The 16,652-nt window shown below is 48.6% G+C and overlaps 1 protein-coding gene across 1 annotated transcript; it reads right to left on the bottom strand.

Annotated features, from left to right (window-relative positions):
• Positions 1-6,108: 6,108 nt before the first annotated feature.
• Positions 6,109-13,607, bottom strand: FATE1 (fetal and adult testis expressed 1). Its single transcript, XM_019805238.1, has 5 exons — positions 13,413-13,607; positions 12,280-12,407; positions 7,938-8,044; positions 7,453-7,531; positions 6,109-6,688 (listed from the first exon to the last, which is right to left on the bottom strand). Exons 1-5 carry the CDS (start codon positions 13,516-13,518, stop codon positions 6,557-6,559), a joined length of 552 nt encoding a protein of 183 aa, XP_019660797.1. The 5' UTR covers positions 13,519-13,607; the 3' UTR covers positions 6,109-6,556.
• Between the last annotated feature and the right edge of the window lie 3,045 nt (positions 13,608-16,652).

Raw genomic sequence — 16,652 nt, 5'->3', positions numbered from 1 at the left:
CTGAGTCCAAACTATGCCACCTTTTTTGAGAACACCCCCCTGCACTACATTGTGCACTGCCTGAGGGCAGGCATCAGGATCTGCTTTGTTATACAGTCTATCCCCATACAGCCTTGCAGCTGGTTCCTGGAAAGCACTCCACACATACTGATGGAAGGAAAGAAGGGATGGAGGCAGGGGGAGGACACATAAAGGTTAGACCTTAGTGCAGTTCTGAGGAATCTCAGAAGGCAGAGCTTAGAAGAGGGAACTGCTAGTAGGGAGACACTCCAGTAAATCCTTCCAGGTGACTGGGTATCCCAACTTGTTTTATAGTCCAGGCCATCCTGGCCTCAGATTCAAGTTAATACGCGACAGATTTTTTTCTGCTATGATTGGGAAGGGAACTCTTCCATGACTGATAGCCTAGACAGGCAAGCTCCAAGTCTCAGCCAGAAGCTAGTGCCCAGATATTCAATTCCAGCCATTACAACAGAGAAAGTCCTAGGCTGTAAGCAGAGAATGGTACCAAGGGGTGAAGCATGCACATCATGGGTGGCAGGGCAGTAGGGGCAAGCAAGTAGGAAAGCAGGGAGATAGACAGGCAAGCAAACAGTGACAAGGAGAGCCAAAAAGAAGCTAGAACCTGGGGATGCAGGGACAGTTTCTCATTCATTAAGCAACTACCATGTGCTAAATACTTGACCTAAGTTAACTCATTTAATCCTCACAACAATCTGATGAGTCTGATGCTATTATTATCCCCACTGCACAGATTCACACCTGGCCAATCTCACTCCAAAAGCACACTCAGCCACAGGGCCAGCCTGGCAAGTGAACAGAGCCAGGGACTTTGGTATGAGTACCAAGAGGAGAGTTATGTCAGAACTTCACCAAGCACTGCAGGCTCTTGTGGAGCTGAAGTTGCAGTGACCCTGCTAAGTCCCAAAACTAAGGAGAGTGTTGGGTACTTATTGAATGGATGGGGGAATAATGTACACGACAAATTCCAAACTCTGCATTTGGGCTTTCAAATCCCTTCTGGATCTCACCAGACCCATCTTGGCAGCCTCATCTCTTGTGGGGCCATCTCATGTTGGAGTCTGGTGGGGTGTGGCTAGGTCTGATTCTGGTAGTTCTGAGGCAACCATGGCACCTAAAGGCCAACCAGGTATACTCCTGGCTGCCTTCCCTAGAGGAAGTTGACACTGAGTGCTTGGACTAGGCACATGTGCTTTGAGTTGAGCCACCACCCTGGAGGCCTCACCTAACAAATAGTGTTAAGGACTCTGCTCATGCTCTGCCAACAGCAGGGCCAGGACACTGGAAGGAAATCTAGAGACCAGGCCACCCCAACATCAGCTGCCTCTTATGGCCACAGGCCAACATGGATGGAGCTGACACTTCCTGGTCTGGGGTCAAGCTCAGCTGAAGGATCAAAATGGAGAACCTGTCCCTGCCCCAGGCGTGGCTCTGGAATCTTCCCTCAGCCAGAAGATCCAAAAACTTCAATGCAGATGTTTTTGCCCAAATGTCAGAGGGGCTGGCTCCCAAAGCCTGAGAGACCTGCAGTGGACACTCTCCCTCAAGTCTCTTCTGAAGAAGCCAGGGTGCATTTGAAGGACTGAAAGCAAAGACTGCAACCCAGTAGGGTTTCTGGAAGAAGCATTACACAATCCCTGCCCCTACCTCCATTACTTCTCATATGCAGAGAACCATGGATCTCCAGGTGGCATACCCCCCATACTTTGAGGCTTGGATGCCCAAAAATGCCCTGGGCCAAGCAGGCAGTGGAGGCAGGGGCAAGTGGTAAGGTCCATAGCCTTCTTCCCTCCCACCAAAGCCTGCCTGGCCAAGCAGCCCTTCAGCCTCTCAGCCCCTATACTCCAAGGCTTCAGACACTGTCCTAGAAGAGAAGAAGACTCAGCTGCCTTGGAGTCAAGCATAGCATGGTACTCAGTGTCTTCATACTCCTAGAGCCCCCAGGATTTCATTCAGCTGCTTTGACAAGAGATAGTGGTTCCCCACACAGCCGCTTTTCCTCAGCTGGGAAGAACCTATCACATTAAAGCCCATGTCAAGACAGGCCCTAGGACCCGCACACTTTCATGGGGTCCAGCTCCTACCCCATGGAGGACATCAGCCCTGGCTACAAGAAGGTGCCAGCCCTTGATCCGTGGCTGCCTCAACCCAATGCCAGCCCCTTTCCTTACCAATCAGATGGCTTCAGAGACAGGGTGCCCCCTGGCCACAGTTAGCATCCGTTGACGCGTCTGTGAAGCCTCCAATCAGAGACAAGCCCTTGGGGGCTCATCAGTGCCTGAGCCAGCAGCGACCTCCTGGTGTTCCTGTTCCAAGGCCAGTGAGGTCCCTGAACCTCCACACGGCTGGCAGCCGCTCAGTCAGACAGCTGCCTCACCTTGCCTGACACCAGCAGGGGAGGCTGGCAGTGGCCCAGAGGAGCTCATGCCCACTGCTGCAGCAAGCTCAAGACCCTGGCCCAGGGTGGCACCTGCCCACTGGAGAAGCTGCCAGGCCTTCTGGCTGGATGCGTGACCCTCTCACTATGGGCCCTGTACACCTCAGGCTGTAAGGAGGTAAGGGCTGGATGCTGGGCTGCCTGGATGTGGAAGCTGCTTGTCTGCCCAGACCCAGGAGCCAGCCCCTCCCAAGCTCCCTGAGGAGCCCTCCCTTACATGGAGCATGCATCACTCAGGGCTTTGTGTCTGGGGACTCAAAGCTGCCAGCTCATTGTCCCCATGCACCCGCCTTTCACCTTGGTCACAGTACTGGCCAGCCTACCTGCCAGATGGCAAGCCAGGGAGAAACCTGGGAGAGAAAAGAGGTTCCTGGGGTAGAGCAAGGTTGGAAAGGAAGCCATTCCTTCTTCTCCAGGGCTCCCTGGACTTGGCCTCTAACAGGGGCCTTAGCTGGGGAAGTGAAAGAGGGCAAGAACCCTTGGGTGGCAAAACACTAGCTCCTTCTCAAGACTTTGGGTACAACAAAGCCCCCTCCGTGTACCTCACATCTCTCTCTCCGCATGCCCACTTTCTTCTGCCTGGCTTCCCCAGCTGCTGGGTAGCCAACCTGAGACAGAAGAATCAAAATATTGAGTTTTGGCATCTGCATCTTCCAGGGCTGGCAGGGGTTTAGGGGCCAGTCCAGTGGGGCAGGCATGACCAGAGGCTTACTGCCTTTCCCACCTGCACACAGAGTTGGGAAACTGGCCCATCTCTCAGTAGGTTGTGTGGGGTGGCTTACATGAGATCCCATGCACAAAGCCCAAGACACATACAGGTACACATATCCACACAACACCAGGAGGTCACTACTGGCTGTGTCACATATGTGACGGTGAGAGTTTGCAAGGATACACACCAAGATGACCGTGGGAATCAGTTTTATAACGGGGCTTAACATTGTGGGACAAGGGATTTTGTTAGCTACACTTGTAATGTTTGCCTTTTTCAGGAGGATATCATCAAGCAGGACTTGTGTAATTATTTTCCCATACAATGTGCTGGCACATAGTAGGTGCACCAGAGAAAGTAGTGGTCAGAAATGACTTACCTTTATGCCAAAGGCTTTCCTACAGTGGCCATGCCCTAAAGACCAAGCTTGTATGACCAAGGCAAGTCTAGCCCTCAATTCAGGAGACCAGAATTGCTCTCCAGGGACCCTGGTCAGAGGCCATCCTACCAGCCCTTTATTTCTGCTAGGTGTCAGAGATGCAGAAGGCAATGGAAGTTACTCCCTTCCCTTTAGCAGCTCCTGATCCAGCACAGGGACCAACTATATACCCCTCTAATGCCAAGCCTGGGCAGCCTATAGGAAGTTTCACAGATGAGCAATGAAAACACACTGCAGAAGAACCCCCTCCCCCACACCCAAGTATGAATGAGTTCCTCCCCTCCCCCACGAGTCCATGGGGAAGTTCAAGGCTTCTTGGGAGATGGGTTGGGCTAATACTGGAGTGCTTGGGCAAGGCCAGGGCAGTTTGTCAGGGAAATAGTATCAAGGGGGCAGATGAACCCAACAGATTTTAGCCAGAAGCCTTGGTAGGAGGTACGAGCCCCTACAATAGGGCCCCTCACAGAACTCTGCAGAGGAGCCTGCTGTCTGTCTCCCAGGTCATCATGGAGGCCAGTATGGGGCAGCTCTAGCTCCAGTGCCCTTCTGGAAGCCTCTGTAGATGGAGCAGACAGGCAGGGGTAGCAACAGCCAAGGAGTCACACCACAGGGTACAGTATGGAGGGTCTAGGCAAGTGCTCCACCTTAGCTCACCTAGCTCAGGAGGCATTTCTCCAGGGGGCTGACACACTGTTTGTTTGCATCTCAGCTAAATTGCTCCCAAGGGTGAGCCTTTGTTTCACAACATATTTTCAGCCAGACTTCTGAAAACATGTTCGTGTTTGCTCACACACACACGCACACCCATGTCCTAAAGGGTAGGCCTTGCCCAGCCCACAACACCCTTCTCTTCCTCTGAGCCTTCTGGCACAGGCAGCCTGAACAGAAGACAGGGGCAGCTTTCAGAGAGCCACTCAAGGGCAGGCCCCCTGGCATCCTTAAATTCAGGCCTCTCCACAATGTTTGGCTGGCCTCCTTCCATGCCCTCAAAGGCAGTGGGGACTTTGGACTTGTGGCTGTTGCCCTTAATAAGTCCCTGCACCTTGGGGCCTGGTCTGCCCTGAGGCTGTGAGGAGGGGAAGGGTGGCCTGAAAGGAAGTTCCCAGCCTTCTTCTTAGTCCTCAGATGACTCCTAGGCACCAGGGCCCATTTGGAGGGGGCAGGAAGGCTCCAGGTTCTCCCCAGGCCTCTTGACTTTCCCAACTAGAAGCACTTGTGTCTGGATGCTGCTCTCTCCCCATTCCACAGAGGGCTTTTCTCTGGCATTCCATTACCCTCTCTACTCTGGGACCAGAGAGGGAAGCTCCCAACTGTTTCTTCATTAAGTGTTCTTGTCTCCACTTTGAGCAGGGCCCAAGCCCCAGTGGCCACATGCGTGATATCCCACAGGGCTGACAGGAGGCCCCTGAGAGTTAAGAGTAGAAGAATCCCCTCATTGTATGGGGGCCATTGAGAACCAGAGAACGGTGGGGCAGGGGCAAAGCAGGCTCACAGCTCCAGTCTCTGTCTTTCCTTCCCTCCTTCCTTGCATCCCTGTCCCAGTCTCTCTCATCTTCCCTGTCCTCCCACTGTCTCTTGTCTTTCTGTCTCTGTCTCTTTGTCTCTGTCTCTGTCTTTCTCTCTCTCTCTCACATACACATACATAGACACAGACATACAGCACATACAGTCAAGTTTATTTTATATCTAATGACTAACAAACTCTCTTACCTTTATAGGTGAAAAAGCTTTGATAGATTTGGAAGGTCCAGTTAGCCACTAAAGCCAATGAGAACTTTCTGGGTCCCTGCCCCCCAAGAGATGTGTATTTATTCTTTGGCCCCAGGGAAAGGGCCAACAGCTCTTCCCAAGGCCTCCTGCAGCCCAGCACGTCTGCCCTGTGGTCAGGCCCCAAGCAGCAACACTCCCATTCGCTCAGCGCAAGTCCCACTGCCCTACCAGCAATCTTCTCTGTCTGAGTTTAGCTTCATGGGGCTGTGGACATGGGGGAAAGAGGTTCAAAGCCCCTCCATGTGGCCTCCCATCCAGCCTCCAGAGCTCAGTAGGGGCCTTGACCTCAGTCAGTCTATATGAGACAGGCAAGAGCCCTAGGCTGGAACACAGGAGAACCCACTCTAGACCTAACCCTATCCCGGTCTTGCTGAATGACCCTGGACCATGTTCTCCCTCTCCAGGACTCAGTTTCCTCCTGGGAAAATGGAAAGGTTTCTGGTGCATTCCATGTTTCCTCTGATTGAGTCCCTGCAATGCCTGGCCCAGACAAGCTGCTGAATAACAGCTTTCCCACAAGCGCTCACTGGCATGAGCCCAACAGGAAGGACTTTGCCAAGCCCTGCCCCTAAAAAGGTTCCCTGCCTGGGTAGGGGACCTTGGGGTGGAGAGAAAGGAGGGAACCAGGACCCCTGGGGTGGAGCATCAGCTCAGTTCCTGTAACAGTGACTTTGTCCAGAGGGGCTGTCCCTACATGAATCCTGGATGTAAGAAACTCAACCACCAGGGTTTGCTGCTATCAGTGAACTTTTATTGAGTGCAATTTCTGTGTAGAGCCCTGTACACAAAGGAAGAAAACTGGGAAGGCACAGCCAAGCCCCTGCCACAGACGATGGAACAGAAGGGACGTTGAGGGCACAGAGGTAAGGTTCAGCTCTGAGATGGTCACCATGGAGCCCTGATGGGCAAGCAGGAAGCCCCTGCCACTGGTGTTACTGTGGGGATGAGATGCCACCTTCTTCACCCTCCAAAGTGGCTACATTTCAGCCCATTCAGACCTTTGGAACGCCACACTTCTTTTACCTCCCAGCAGCTAGGGCAACCTGTGTAACCAGAGCTGGAAAATGGCTCTGATGCTGCTAAGGACTGCTGGGAGATGGAAAGAGGATGGGCAAGGGAGGCCCAGGGAGAAAAGGGAAGAAGAGGAAGGAGAAGTGGGCTCAGGCGGCATGAGGCATCACTGGCGCATCCACAGCCACAGGTTGGCCACGCAGGCCGACACCAGCACGGTGAAGATCAGAGCATCCCTGTGGCGCCAGGTGGCACCCTGGTCCTCCAGGGCTCGCAGCCGGCTGGTGATCACTTGCAGCTGCAGAGAACAAGGGGGCTGGTAAGTGAGATTCTCCTGGGGAAGCCCATGGCTCACCACTGGAGAAAGTATGAACTTAGTACAGGAAGGGACTCTGCTGCCTTTTGGGAGGCCAAAATGCCTCTGGGTGAGAAGCAGGCAGACCAACTGAAACCAGGGGATGGGGTGGGCCCGTGGGACTGAGGACTGGGCTGCCTGTGTTTTCCGGCCCAGAGGCCTTGTCCCCTCTTTGGTGTTCACCCAGTTGTCTGGAAGAAGCCAGCCTGTCCCAGCTGTGCTGGGGGAGGCAGGTAAGGGCATTTCAATCCTGGGGTGGGCCAGCATGGGGGCAGCTGCAGCACCAGAGTAAGGGCTCCAAGATGGTGACACTCAGGGGCCAGAGACAGCCACCAGGGAAGATGCCCCTCCAGGCCTGCTGTGGTCTCTCCCTGAGAAGACAGCCCCACCCCCAGGCCTCTTAGCACCATTCCTTCTGCACAGATTTCTATCCTCTTCTGTTGCCTCTTCATTCTCCTTTTGACTTCCTCTGTTCCCTTCCTACACATCTCAGGGAGAGAGGCAGGGCTGAGGCTGCCATCAAGATGGGACACTAGAGCCCTGAGGACTGGGAGGAAAGGAAGGGGAGCCTGACCTCACCTCCACTACTAGAGGGCCAGATGACTTCAAGGGGGGGTGGTCTCATTGTTGCCAAAGCCCACCTGCCCCAAGAACCCATGATTCTGCTTCCACCCTCCCAGTGGATCCATAGCATAAGAGATGCTTACCTGTCTTCTCATGACTTCCATCTCCAGTCCATTTAGCTCTTCCAGGCCAATCTCTGCCACCATATCTGCCTCTGGGTTGCTGGGAAATAAGAAAAGACAAAAGGTCAAGAGCTGCTGGTGGTCCCAGGCCAGGCAAGGCAGGGAGCATACGAAGGCCATGAGGGCAAGCAGGTAAAGTCAGGCCCTTTTCTAGACAATGACTCTGTCATCCTGAGTCCTTCCCTTCCCGGGTAAGCAGGTCCTGGGGCCTAAGGGCTGGGAGCCACCCCAGCCTGGCCTCAGTGTGGTCAGAGGCCCCAAATGGGCAAAAGACCAGGAGGTTCAGGGGTAGGGTGAGGACACAACAGAGCCCCAACATTCTAAGCATTGCCAGCTGCTCACAACACCTTCCTGGTCAGTCTGCTTGCTAGCCCATCTAGTCCACCCTGGTCCCTGCCCAAAGAGCTCCAGCTTTCCTCCTGCAGGATCCCTAGGATCTTTCTTACCGCTCATAATGGAATCTCATGTTTTGGAAGCCACTAGGATACTCCCGGGGGTGCGCATCACCATGGCCTTGTTCTCTCAACATTCTGGGTATTGGCACCTGGGGTCCCTAAAGAAAGGAATGGTCAATAAAAGTAGCCTACTCAGTCTCAGCTGAGGAGTTGCTCCACACTGACCAGGACAAATGGTGTACCCTATCACGAGTCACGTGGCACCTGAGCCGCTGGAATCAGGGGTTGGCAGCTTCAGACCACTAGAAGAGCCTGGGAATCCCAAAAGTTGGCCAACTGCCACCACTCCACCCACACCATGCTCCTCAGTAACTTCTAGCCATCCAAGCTATGGGGAAAGAAGAGCAGTGACAGGGATCCCTGTCCTCTGCCAGCACTGTCACATGTAGACATCAGCTGAGTCAGAGAGGAGAATGGAAAACCTCAATTTTAGAGCTAAGGAAATTGAGGCCTGGCAAATGATTGTACTTCCCAAGGACACACAGTGTTGGAGCTCAGGATAGAACCCTGGCCACTGGGAGACCATAACCTTCTTCTCTGGGTGAGCACAGCCATCCCAGCAACTTTCATTTTTATCCATCTGCTAATGACTGCCTGGAGTGGATGTCTCTGGCCCACAGCTCTGCGGCTAGGGTATCTCATGCCTTGAGGAGCCAATGTGGGCTAGAGGAAGAGAACGTGCCAGACCCACCTGGGTTCAAATCTCAGCTCCAAGTTTCCAGTGCAAGATGAAAAATTTCACAAACCATTTGGTTTAACACATGCCACATGCCACCCTCTAGGCCCTTACTAGCATCAAGTCATTAAATCCTCTCCATGACCCTTCAAAACAGGTATTACTGTCATTCCATTTTGAAAGATTGGAAAACTGAGACACAGAGAGGTCACATTACTTGTCTGAGTCACACAACTGTAAGTAGCAGAGCAGCCGTTTAAAGCCAGGATATTTTGCTCCAGAGGTTATGCTTTTAACCATTATAGTTGGATGCCTCTCATATTTGACACCACTTCCGCCTTCAGACTCTATTAAAGTGAAGACAGTAAAATGGTATAAACCTGTAAGAAAGAAGATAACGGGAGAGGAGAGGCCACAAATGATGAGAGAGCTCAGCAAGACTGTGGGATTCAGGAAGTGCTGAGAACAAAGCCAAGGGAAGTGGGCCTTGTGGCTCAGAAGCAGATGGGGAGCAGTTGAGGTGGGAGTCCCCCTCCTGCCAGTGGCCAGAGAGGACCCAGACCTGGAGGCTGCAGGGACATGGGGGGGGGTCTTGAGGACCCGGTGGGTTGGGGTGGGGGACAGTGGCCTTGGCTGAAGGTCTGTATATGGAACAGTCATCCAGCCCTCTTACCCCACCCGGCTGGCAGCCAGGTACTTCCGCCCAAGTTCAAACCTGAGCTAAGCGAATGAAGAAGCAAGAGTTGCTGTGCCAAAGAGCAGAGCCCTCTCCACTCTGGCATTTACAGGTGCCTTCCACACAGCCCACCTTGCTGAAGTAGATCCAAGACGCAGAATTCTGGGTTGGCTCTATTTGCCTCACTCTTAGCAAGAAACAGACAACCAAGCCTCACCTGTCACCTGATAAATATCTGCAGCCCTCCTCTGCTCTTAAGAACAATAGTAAACTGCAAGGTTGAATGATTTCCGTATAAAGGATTTTCATAGGAACTTTGCCACCATGCTCCATTTGTTGTAATAATGCAAAATTTCTCTTTCTCAAAAGTGCACACAGATACTGGTGTGACTTTTTCTGTGTGAACAGTATTTGACAATCATGCTACTATTTTATTTTCCTCTTCATCTTCTTCTTATGATACCTCAAAAGTAGGATGAAAATGGCAGTGCGTATCAAGAAAACCCCAGGACTATAAAGGGGAATTTGATTAAGAGTTTCTCCTAGAACAATTTCCACACCATCCCCTTGATTTTCCTACAGATTAGGATCAGAAAGACAAAAAGTTTATTGAGAGATTTGAAGGCGAGTAAGGATGAGTAACTGGTGGCTGAGGTTTATTTGTTTGAAATAACATAGTTTGTTTTTAACACATAAATATAACAAGAATTAATGTGATAACATCTGCAAGTTGATGATAACCTATTGTGGTTGCCCATCATAAGACAGGTCTAACTGTTCAAAACCAGTTGTCTTGTTGCTTTTTTGTTTTTAATTTTAGAAACACTCTATTTAGAGCTATATGTATTGTAAAACATTAGACTTCTATAGCAATTTGATGGAGATTAAGAAAAGCTATGAACTTCAGCAAGTCCTAGCTTCCCTCTACTATTTCAAACAGTGTTATTTTTATTTTCATGTACTTTTCAAGGCATACTACTTCCCCCACACCCAAATCAGCAGAACAATATTACTGATTTTTTTTTTTTGTCCTTTCATGTTGTGGTTCTCTCAGAGGCAGTTATGGTTCCATTTTTTTTCTTTCTTTTTTTTTGGCTCAAAAGTAAATAATAAATAGAATTGATAAATTTCTTAATTCTAAATGTCTAATTTCTAAATTCAATATAATGACTGTTTCTTTGTAAAGTACTCCTTGGTCCTAATAGGTAACTATAATTAATCCAGAGATTATATCTCCCCCCTGCCCCCCAACACCCCATTCTCCCTCAATCTCATGGCTTGCTAGAGCCTGAGTTGCTGGAGAATTTGACTTGACTTCTGCCTTCAGACACAACAAGCCAATTCAATATTTCTGGTTTATTTTCATTCCCAGGAGGTCTCTGATCTGGGAGCTCTATTTCTCTTTATTCATTAGCAGTGGAATCATTTGGGCATTTATCACAACTCATTCCCTAGAACAGCCAGGCCTCCCTACTCTCCAACCTTGTTGCCTTTCCCCACTAACCTCTGCAACACTGTAACACCATGGTGACCCTGGCTAACAGAATCTACTACAGAATTACCTGACTCAAGAGATTCCCTAAAATAATCAGGTCATCCTCCTCTCCAAAATGGCTGCCTTTTCCCAGTACCCTTTGCAACAATATGGCTGCCATTTTTTTTCCTAGAACATTCCCTCACCCAAGGTGAATGTAGCTTAAAGGATTAGCTACAGAACAATGGGACTCAGGTGATTTCCTAGGACATTGGGTCTCCCTCCTTCTCCAACCTAGTTGCCTTTTCCCAGTAACCTTTGCAACAGTATAACAACCATTTTTCTAAAACTTTCCCTCACACACAGTGAAAGTAGCTTTAAAGGATTGGCTATAGAACTTGAAATTCACATGATTTCCTCCAACAGTCGGGTCCCCCTCCTCTCCAACTTGGTTATCTTTTCCCAGTAACTTTTGCAACAGCATAGCAACCGTGTTTCTAAAACTTCCCCTCACCCACGAGTGAATATAACCTAAAGGACTGGCTACACAGTGAGAGAACACACGTGACCCCAGAACACTCAAGTCTCCCTCCTCTCCAAAATGGCTGCCTTTTCTCAGTATCCTTTATAACAGTATACCTGCCATTTTTTCTAGAACATTCCTTAACTCACATTAAATGCAGTTTAAAGGATTGGCTACAAAATAGTCAGATCTGATTGACTGGAATTCCTAACAGCCAGGGAGCATAAGAATCTACCTTGCCTTACCTTTTTCCCAGCCCTGAGAAATATATTTTTCTTTCTATATATTTATATTTAATCTATTAGATGAGGCCCATCCACATTATCAAGGATTAGTAATGTCCTTTAGTTAAAGTCCACAGAGTGTAGATGTTAACCAAAGCTACAAAATACCTTCATAGCAACACCTAGACTAATGTTTGATGGAATAACTGGGAACTGTAGGCTACCCAAGTGGACAGCTAAACTTGACCCTCACAGTGGTCTAATCACTAGGGAAGCTGAGGGAGAATTTGGACTTAGGCCAGGGACTGTAGGGCCTGCCTGGGGATGGTGGGGCCTCCTACCAGGGCTGATTATTTAATTAATAATTAAATAATTTATATGATTATAATTTTTATAGATTTATATGTAAAATATATATATAGAGAGAAATATAGATAAAGATTTATTTATTTATTTATTTATTTATTCATTTATTTATGAAAGTGTCATTTTACACACTGGAGTTTTGCACAGTAAAGTGTATATGTAGTCCCCAAGTAATATGTGATTCAGGTGTTCTCGACTCTCAAGGTTGAACTACCAGCCTACCAAAGGAGGGCCGTGACCTCTTATTGGACATCACTGCCTTCACTGCCTCACTGGTACACAACAGCTTCCTCCCTGACCCCAAGTCAACATCTGGCTCTGCTCAACCGACCATCATCAGCCTATACTCCCAACCCTGACCCAGCCGTTGCATGCCAAGGGCTCCATACAGTACCACTTTCTTGGGCAGGGCAGCAGTTATATTCCAAATCAGTTGACTTGCAGCAGAGCCAGCAGCCTTTGTATCCAACCTTTGACGCCGCTGAGAGGCACCCAAGGACTGGGATCCATGCTCCATCATTTCTAGGGAGAAGAAGAGAAGCCCCAGGAATACCCGTAGAGGCTGTACCAAGGCTTCCTGGGCACAGGATGCACCAGAAAGAGGATAAGGTACCCAAACTTCTTAGGAATCATTCAACACTCATTCACTGCTGTCCACTGGCAGATCCCAGGCCTCAGCCTGTTCATCTGTTCACAAGTTTAGCAAGTATTTACTGAAGGTCATGCTCTGGGCTAGGTTACCGGAGTGAGAGCAATGACCAAGAGATAAGATCTCAGCAATCAAGTAACCAGTCTGTGTGTGAATAGTGGGAGTGAGGGGGCGAAACAGAAATAATCCATCAGTGTTAATTCAGATCAAGAGATACATGCTCCCAAAGTGGTAAGAACAGGGCAACATGGCAAAAGGAAGGGGCCACTTCTAGAAAAGTCAGAAACAACATTGAGGCAGAGACCTGAAAGAGAAAAAGATCCTGGCCATGGAAAATCTGGGGAAAGAGCATCCCAGGCACAGGTAACAGTCAACACAAAGGTTGTGAGGAAGAACTAGCCTAGGGCTATTATAAGGACAAGCATAAATGCAGTGTGCAGTGGGTCACCATCTTGAGGAGGTGACCTTGATCAGCATTTGGAGATCGTGGAAAAGAGTTTGAATTTTACTCTAAAGGGAGAGAAGGCATTGAAGGACCAGAAGAGAGAATCGATCTGATTGATCTTATAAATTGAGCCCTTTGGATACTTTGCCATAGACACAGTGGTAGTTTGAACAGCGGGGAGAAAAGGACCACACATGTTGGTCCCATCCTACTCTCTCACAAGCTGCAAAATGCTCACATCATCAATTCCTTTCCCCCAGCTTTCCTGTCCCTCAAGCCATAAGTACATGTATATGTATGCCAAGGCACAGACAGACCTGTAGACACACATACGTGCATATATATGAGTCTGCCCAGCCATTTACACGCCTTCTCCAACACACATGCACAGGTGTGGACACCCAAGGAAAGGGACATTACAGGGGCTCCTCACCTGCTATCACCGGATGCTCTTGGCCTTGCCTGTAGCTTCCAGGACCCAGCTCTTCAGCCATGGATGCTTCCATCTCCTCCTTGATGCTAGGCAGACCTCCTGCCATCACAACCAGTTTTTCACTTTTAAGCTATACCCAAGGATACACAGGAAGGAAGGCACAGAGCCGTCACTTGGAAAATCAGCTCTTCGAGGGACAGGAGCTCAAGCAAGATATATCTGGACGTGGGGGTGGAGCCAGACTCCCTCACAGGCCTCAGGCCTTGGACTCAGTACCTTGTGTTCCTGCTGTATCTTATTGGCTAGGTTCACAGCCTTCTCCTCTGCTACTCTGTAAGCAACTTAGGAGGAAAGATAAGTGTCAGAAACTTTGCCTGTGAGAACTACCCTGGTTCTCAGGTCACCTTATTTGGCCCCATTGAGGGGCAGGTGGGATATACCCTCCTTCATTTCTAAAGAGAAGCAGGTACTGAAAAAAATAAATAAAATAAAGAGAAATAGGTACAGGCACAGGACCCCAGAGCCAGTTGGTAGCCAAAACAGGTTAGCTCCCAAGCCTGTCATGGCTTCTGCAAGCCCAGCTCTGGCTAGTAGTCCAGGCCACAACACCCCTCAAAAGGCATCCTCTGCAAAGCACACCCTGTCTCCCCCAATTTGCAGTTCTCAGGCAAGGGAGATGGTCTTTTGATGCTCTGGGTCGCCTGGGCAGGAACCATGAGAACCAAAGGAGGGAAGGGCAGGAAAGAAGGGATCTGCCTGCAGCCACTGAGGAGGCCCCACCATCCCCAGGCAGGCCCTACAGTCCCTGGCCTAAGTCCAAATTCTCCCTCAGCTTCCCTAGTGATTAGACCACTGTGAGGGTCAAGTTTAGCTGTCCACTTGGGTAGCCTACAGTTCCCAGTTATTCCATCAAACATTAGTCTAGGTGTTGCTATGAAGGTATTTTGTAGCTTTGGTTAACATCTACACTCTGTGGACTTTAACTAAAGGACATTACTAATCCTTGATAATGTGGATGGGCCTCATTTAATCAGTTGAAAGGCCTGAAGAGCAAAGACTGAGGTTTCCCAGAGGAGAACAAATTCTAATCAAGACTGCAGCATCAGGAAACAAAAGCAAACATAAACTACTGGGATTATATCAAAATAAAAAGCTTTGGCACAGTAAAGGAAACCATCAACAAAACAGAAAGGCAACCTAGTGAATGGGAAAAGATATGTGCAAATGTTATATCTGAGAAGGGCTTAAAATCCAAAATCTATAAAGAACTGATACAACTCAACACTAGAAAAACAAAAAAAATCCAATTTAAAAAGGGGCAGAGGACCTGAATAGACAATTTCCCAAAGAAGGCATCCAGATGCCAACAGACACATGAAAAGATGCTCAGCATCACTCAACAGGGAAATGCAAATCAAAACCACAATGAGCTATCACCTCACACCTGTCAGAATGGCTAAAATTAACAATACAAGAAACAAGTGTAGGTGAGGCTGTGGGGGAAAAAAAGGAACCCTCATGCATTGTTGGTGGGAATGTAAATTTGTGCAGCCACTGTGAAAGACAGAACTGAGTTTCCTCAAAAAGTTATAAATAGAAATACCATATGAAACAATAATTCCACTTCTGGGTGTTTACCCAAAGAAAATGAAACAACAACAACAAAGAAAACGAAAAGGCTAATTTGAAAAAATGTTTTCTTTGTTGTTTTGGATACAGAAACACTAATGCAAAGGGATACATGCACCCCTATGTTTTTTGCAGCATTATTTACCGTAGCCAAGATATAAAAGCAGCCCGATTGTCCATCCATAGGAATATTGGATATTGAATGAGGAAGATGTGGCATATACATATACAGTGGAATATTGTGCAGTCATAAGAAAAAGATGAAATCATGCCATTTGTGACAATGTGGATGGACCTAGTGGGTATTATGCTAAGCAAAATAAGTCAGTCAGAGAAAGACAAATACCACATGATTTCACTCATATGTGGAATCTCAAACAACAAACAAATTAGGCACAGAGGGGGAATGAAGCATGAGAGACTGTGGACTCCGGGTAACAAACTGAGGGCTTCAGAGGGGAGGGAAGTGGGGGACTGGGATAGGCCGGTGATGGGTAATAAGGAGGGCACGTATTGCATGGTGCACTGGGTGTTATTATGCAAGTAATGAATCATGGAAATTTACATCAAAAACTGGGGATGTACTGTATGGTGACTAACATAATATAATAAATATTATTAGAAAAAGAAAGGCACAGCCTGAAAAATATAGTTAGTGATAATTAAAAAGCATTGTATGGTGACAGATAACAGCTACACTTGTGATGAGAACAGCCTAATGTGCAAACTTGTGGAATCACTATGTTGTACACCCGAAACTAATGTAACATTGTGTGTCAAATTAAAAAAAAAAATTTAAAGACTGCAGCAACTCTCCCTGCTTAAGATTCCAGTGTGCAGGACCGCCCTGCAATTTTTGGCCTTGCTAGCCCCACAAAGGCACAAGCCAACTCCTTAAAATAAATCTCTATATACATACACATAGGCATAGGCATATACATACACATACATACATATATCCGATTGGTTTCTTTTCTCTAGAGAACCCGACTGATACAACCACCAGAGGTGAACCCTCTGCTCTTGGGAATAACTCCAGAGTCCCTGGGGGAAGAGGAGGCTATTTGCAAAAGGAGCCAAGCACAGCAGGGGGCCAGGTGGGAGGAGAAGGAAGAAGCAGGGAGGGAAAGAAGAAGGGAGGAAGGAAAGCGTGAGAGAGAAAGGGAAGGGCTAGAACTTGTCTAGAGAGGGTGGCATGGTCTGGGCTGCCTGTCCCCCTCTCTGGCCCCACCTGTCCAGCACTGGGACTAAACACTCTGGAGCAGAGCTGACATAGGCCCTCCCTGCATTCCTGAGAGCCCTGAGGAAGCCCTTCCCAGATACAGTGGAGCAGCTGCAATGAAATCCGAGCTTTCTGCAAGGCCACCTTAGGAGTGGGAAGTGTGCTTTTGTGGGACTCAGGAGCCTGGGAAGCAGGAACCATGGGCTTCTGCCTGGCCAGGGTTGCCAGATTAAGCAAATACAAATATAGAATGCCAATTGAATCTGAATTTCAAATAAGCAACAAGTAAGTTTTTAGTGTTAGTACACTCTGTGCAACATTTGAGACAAAATTACACTAAAAATTTATTCATGGTTTATCTGACGTTCACATTTGACTGTGCATCCTTT

The sequence above is a fragment of the Ailuropoda melanoleuca genome, chromosome X (assembly GCF_002007445.2).
Source record: "Ailuropoda melanoleuca isolate Jingjing chromosome X, ASM200744v2, whole genome shotgun sequence".
NCBI classification, from domain to species: Eukaryota; Metazoa; Chordata; class Mammalia; order Carnivora; family Ursidae; genus Ailuropoda; species Ailuropoda melanoleuca.
The sequence above is the reverse complement of the archived record's forward strand: the minus strand, read 5'-3'. Positions and strand labels throughout refer to the sequence as shown.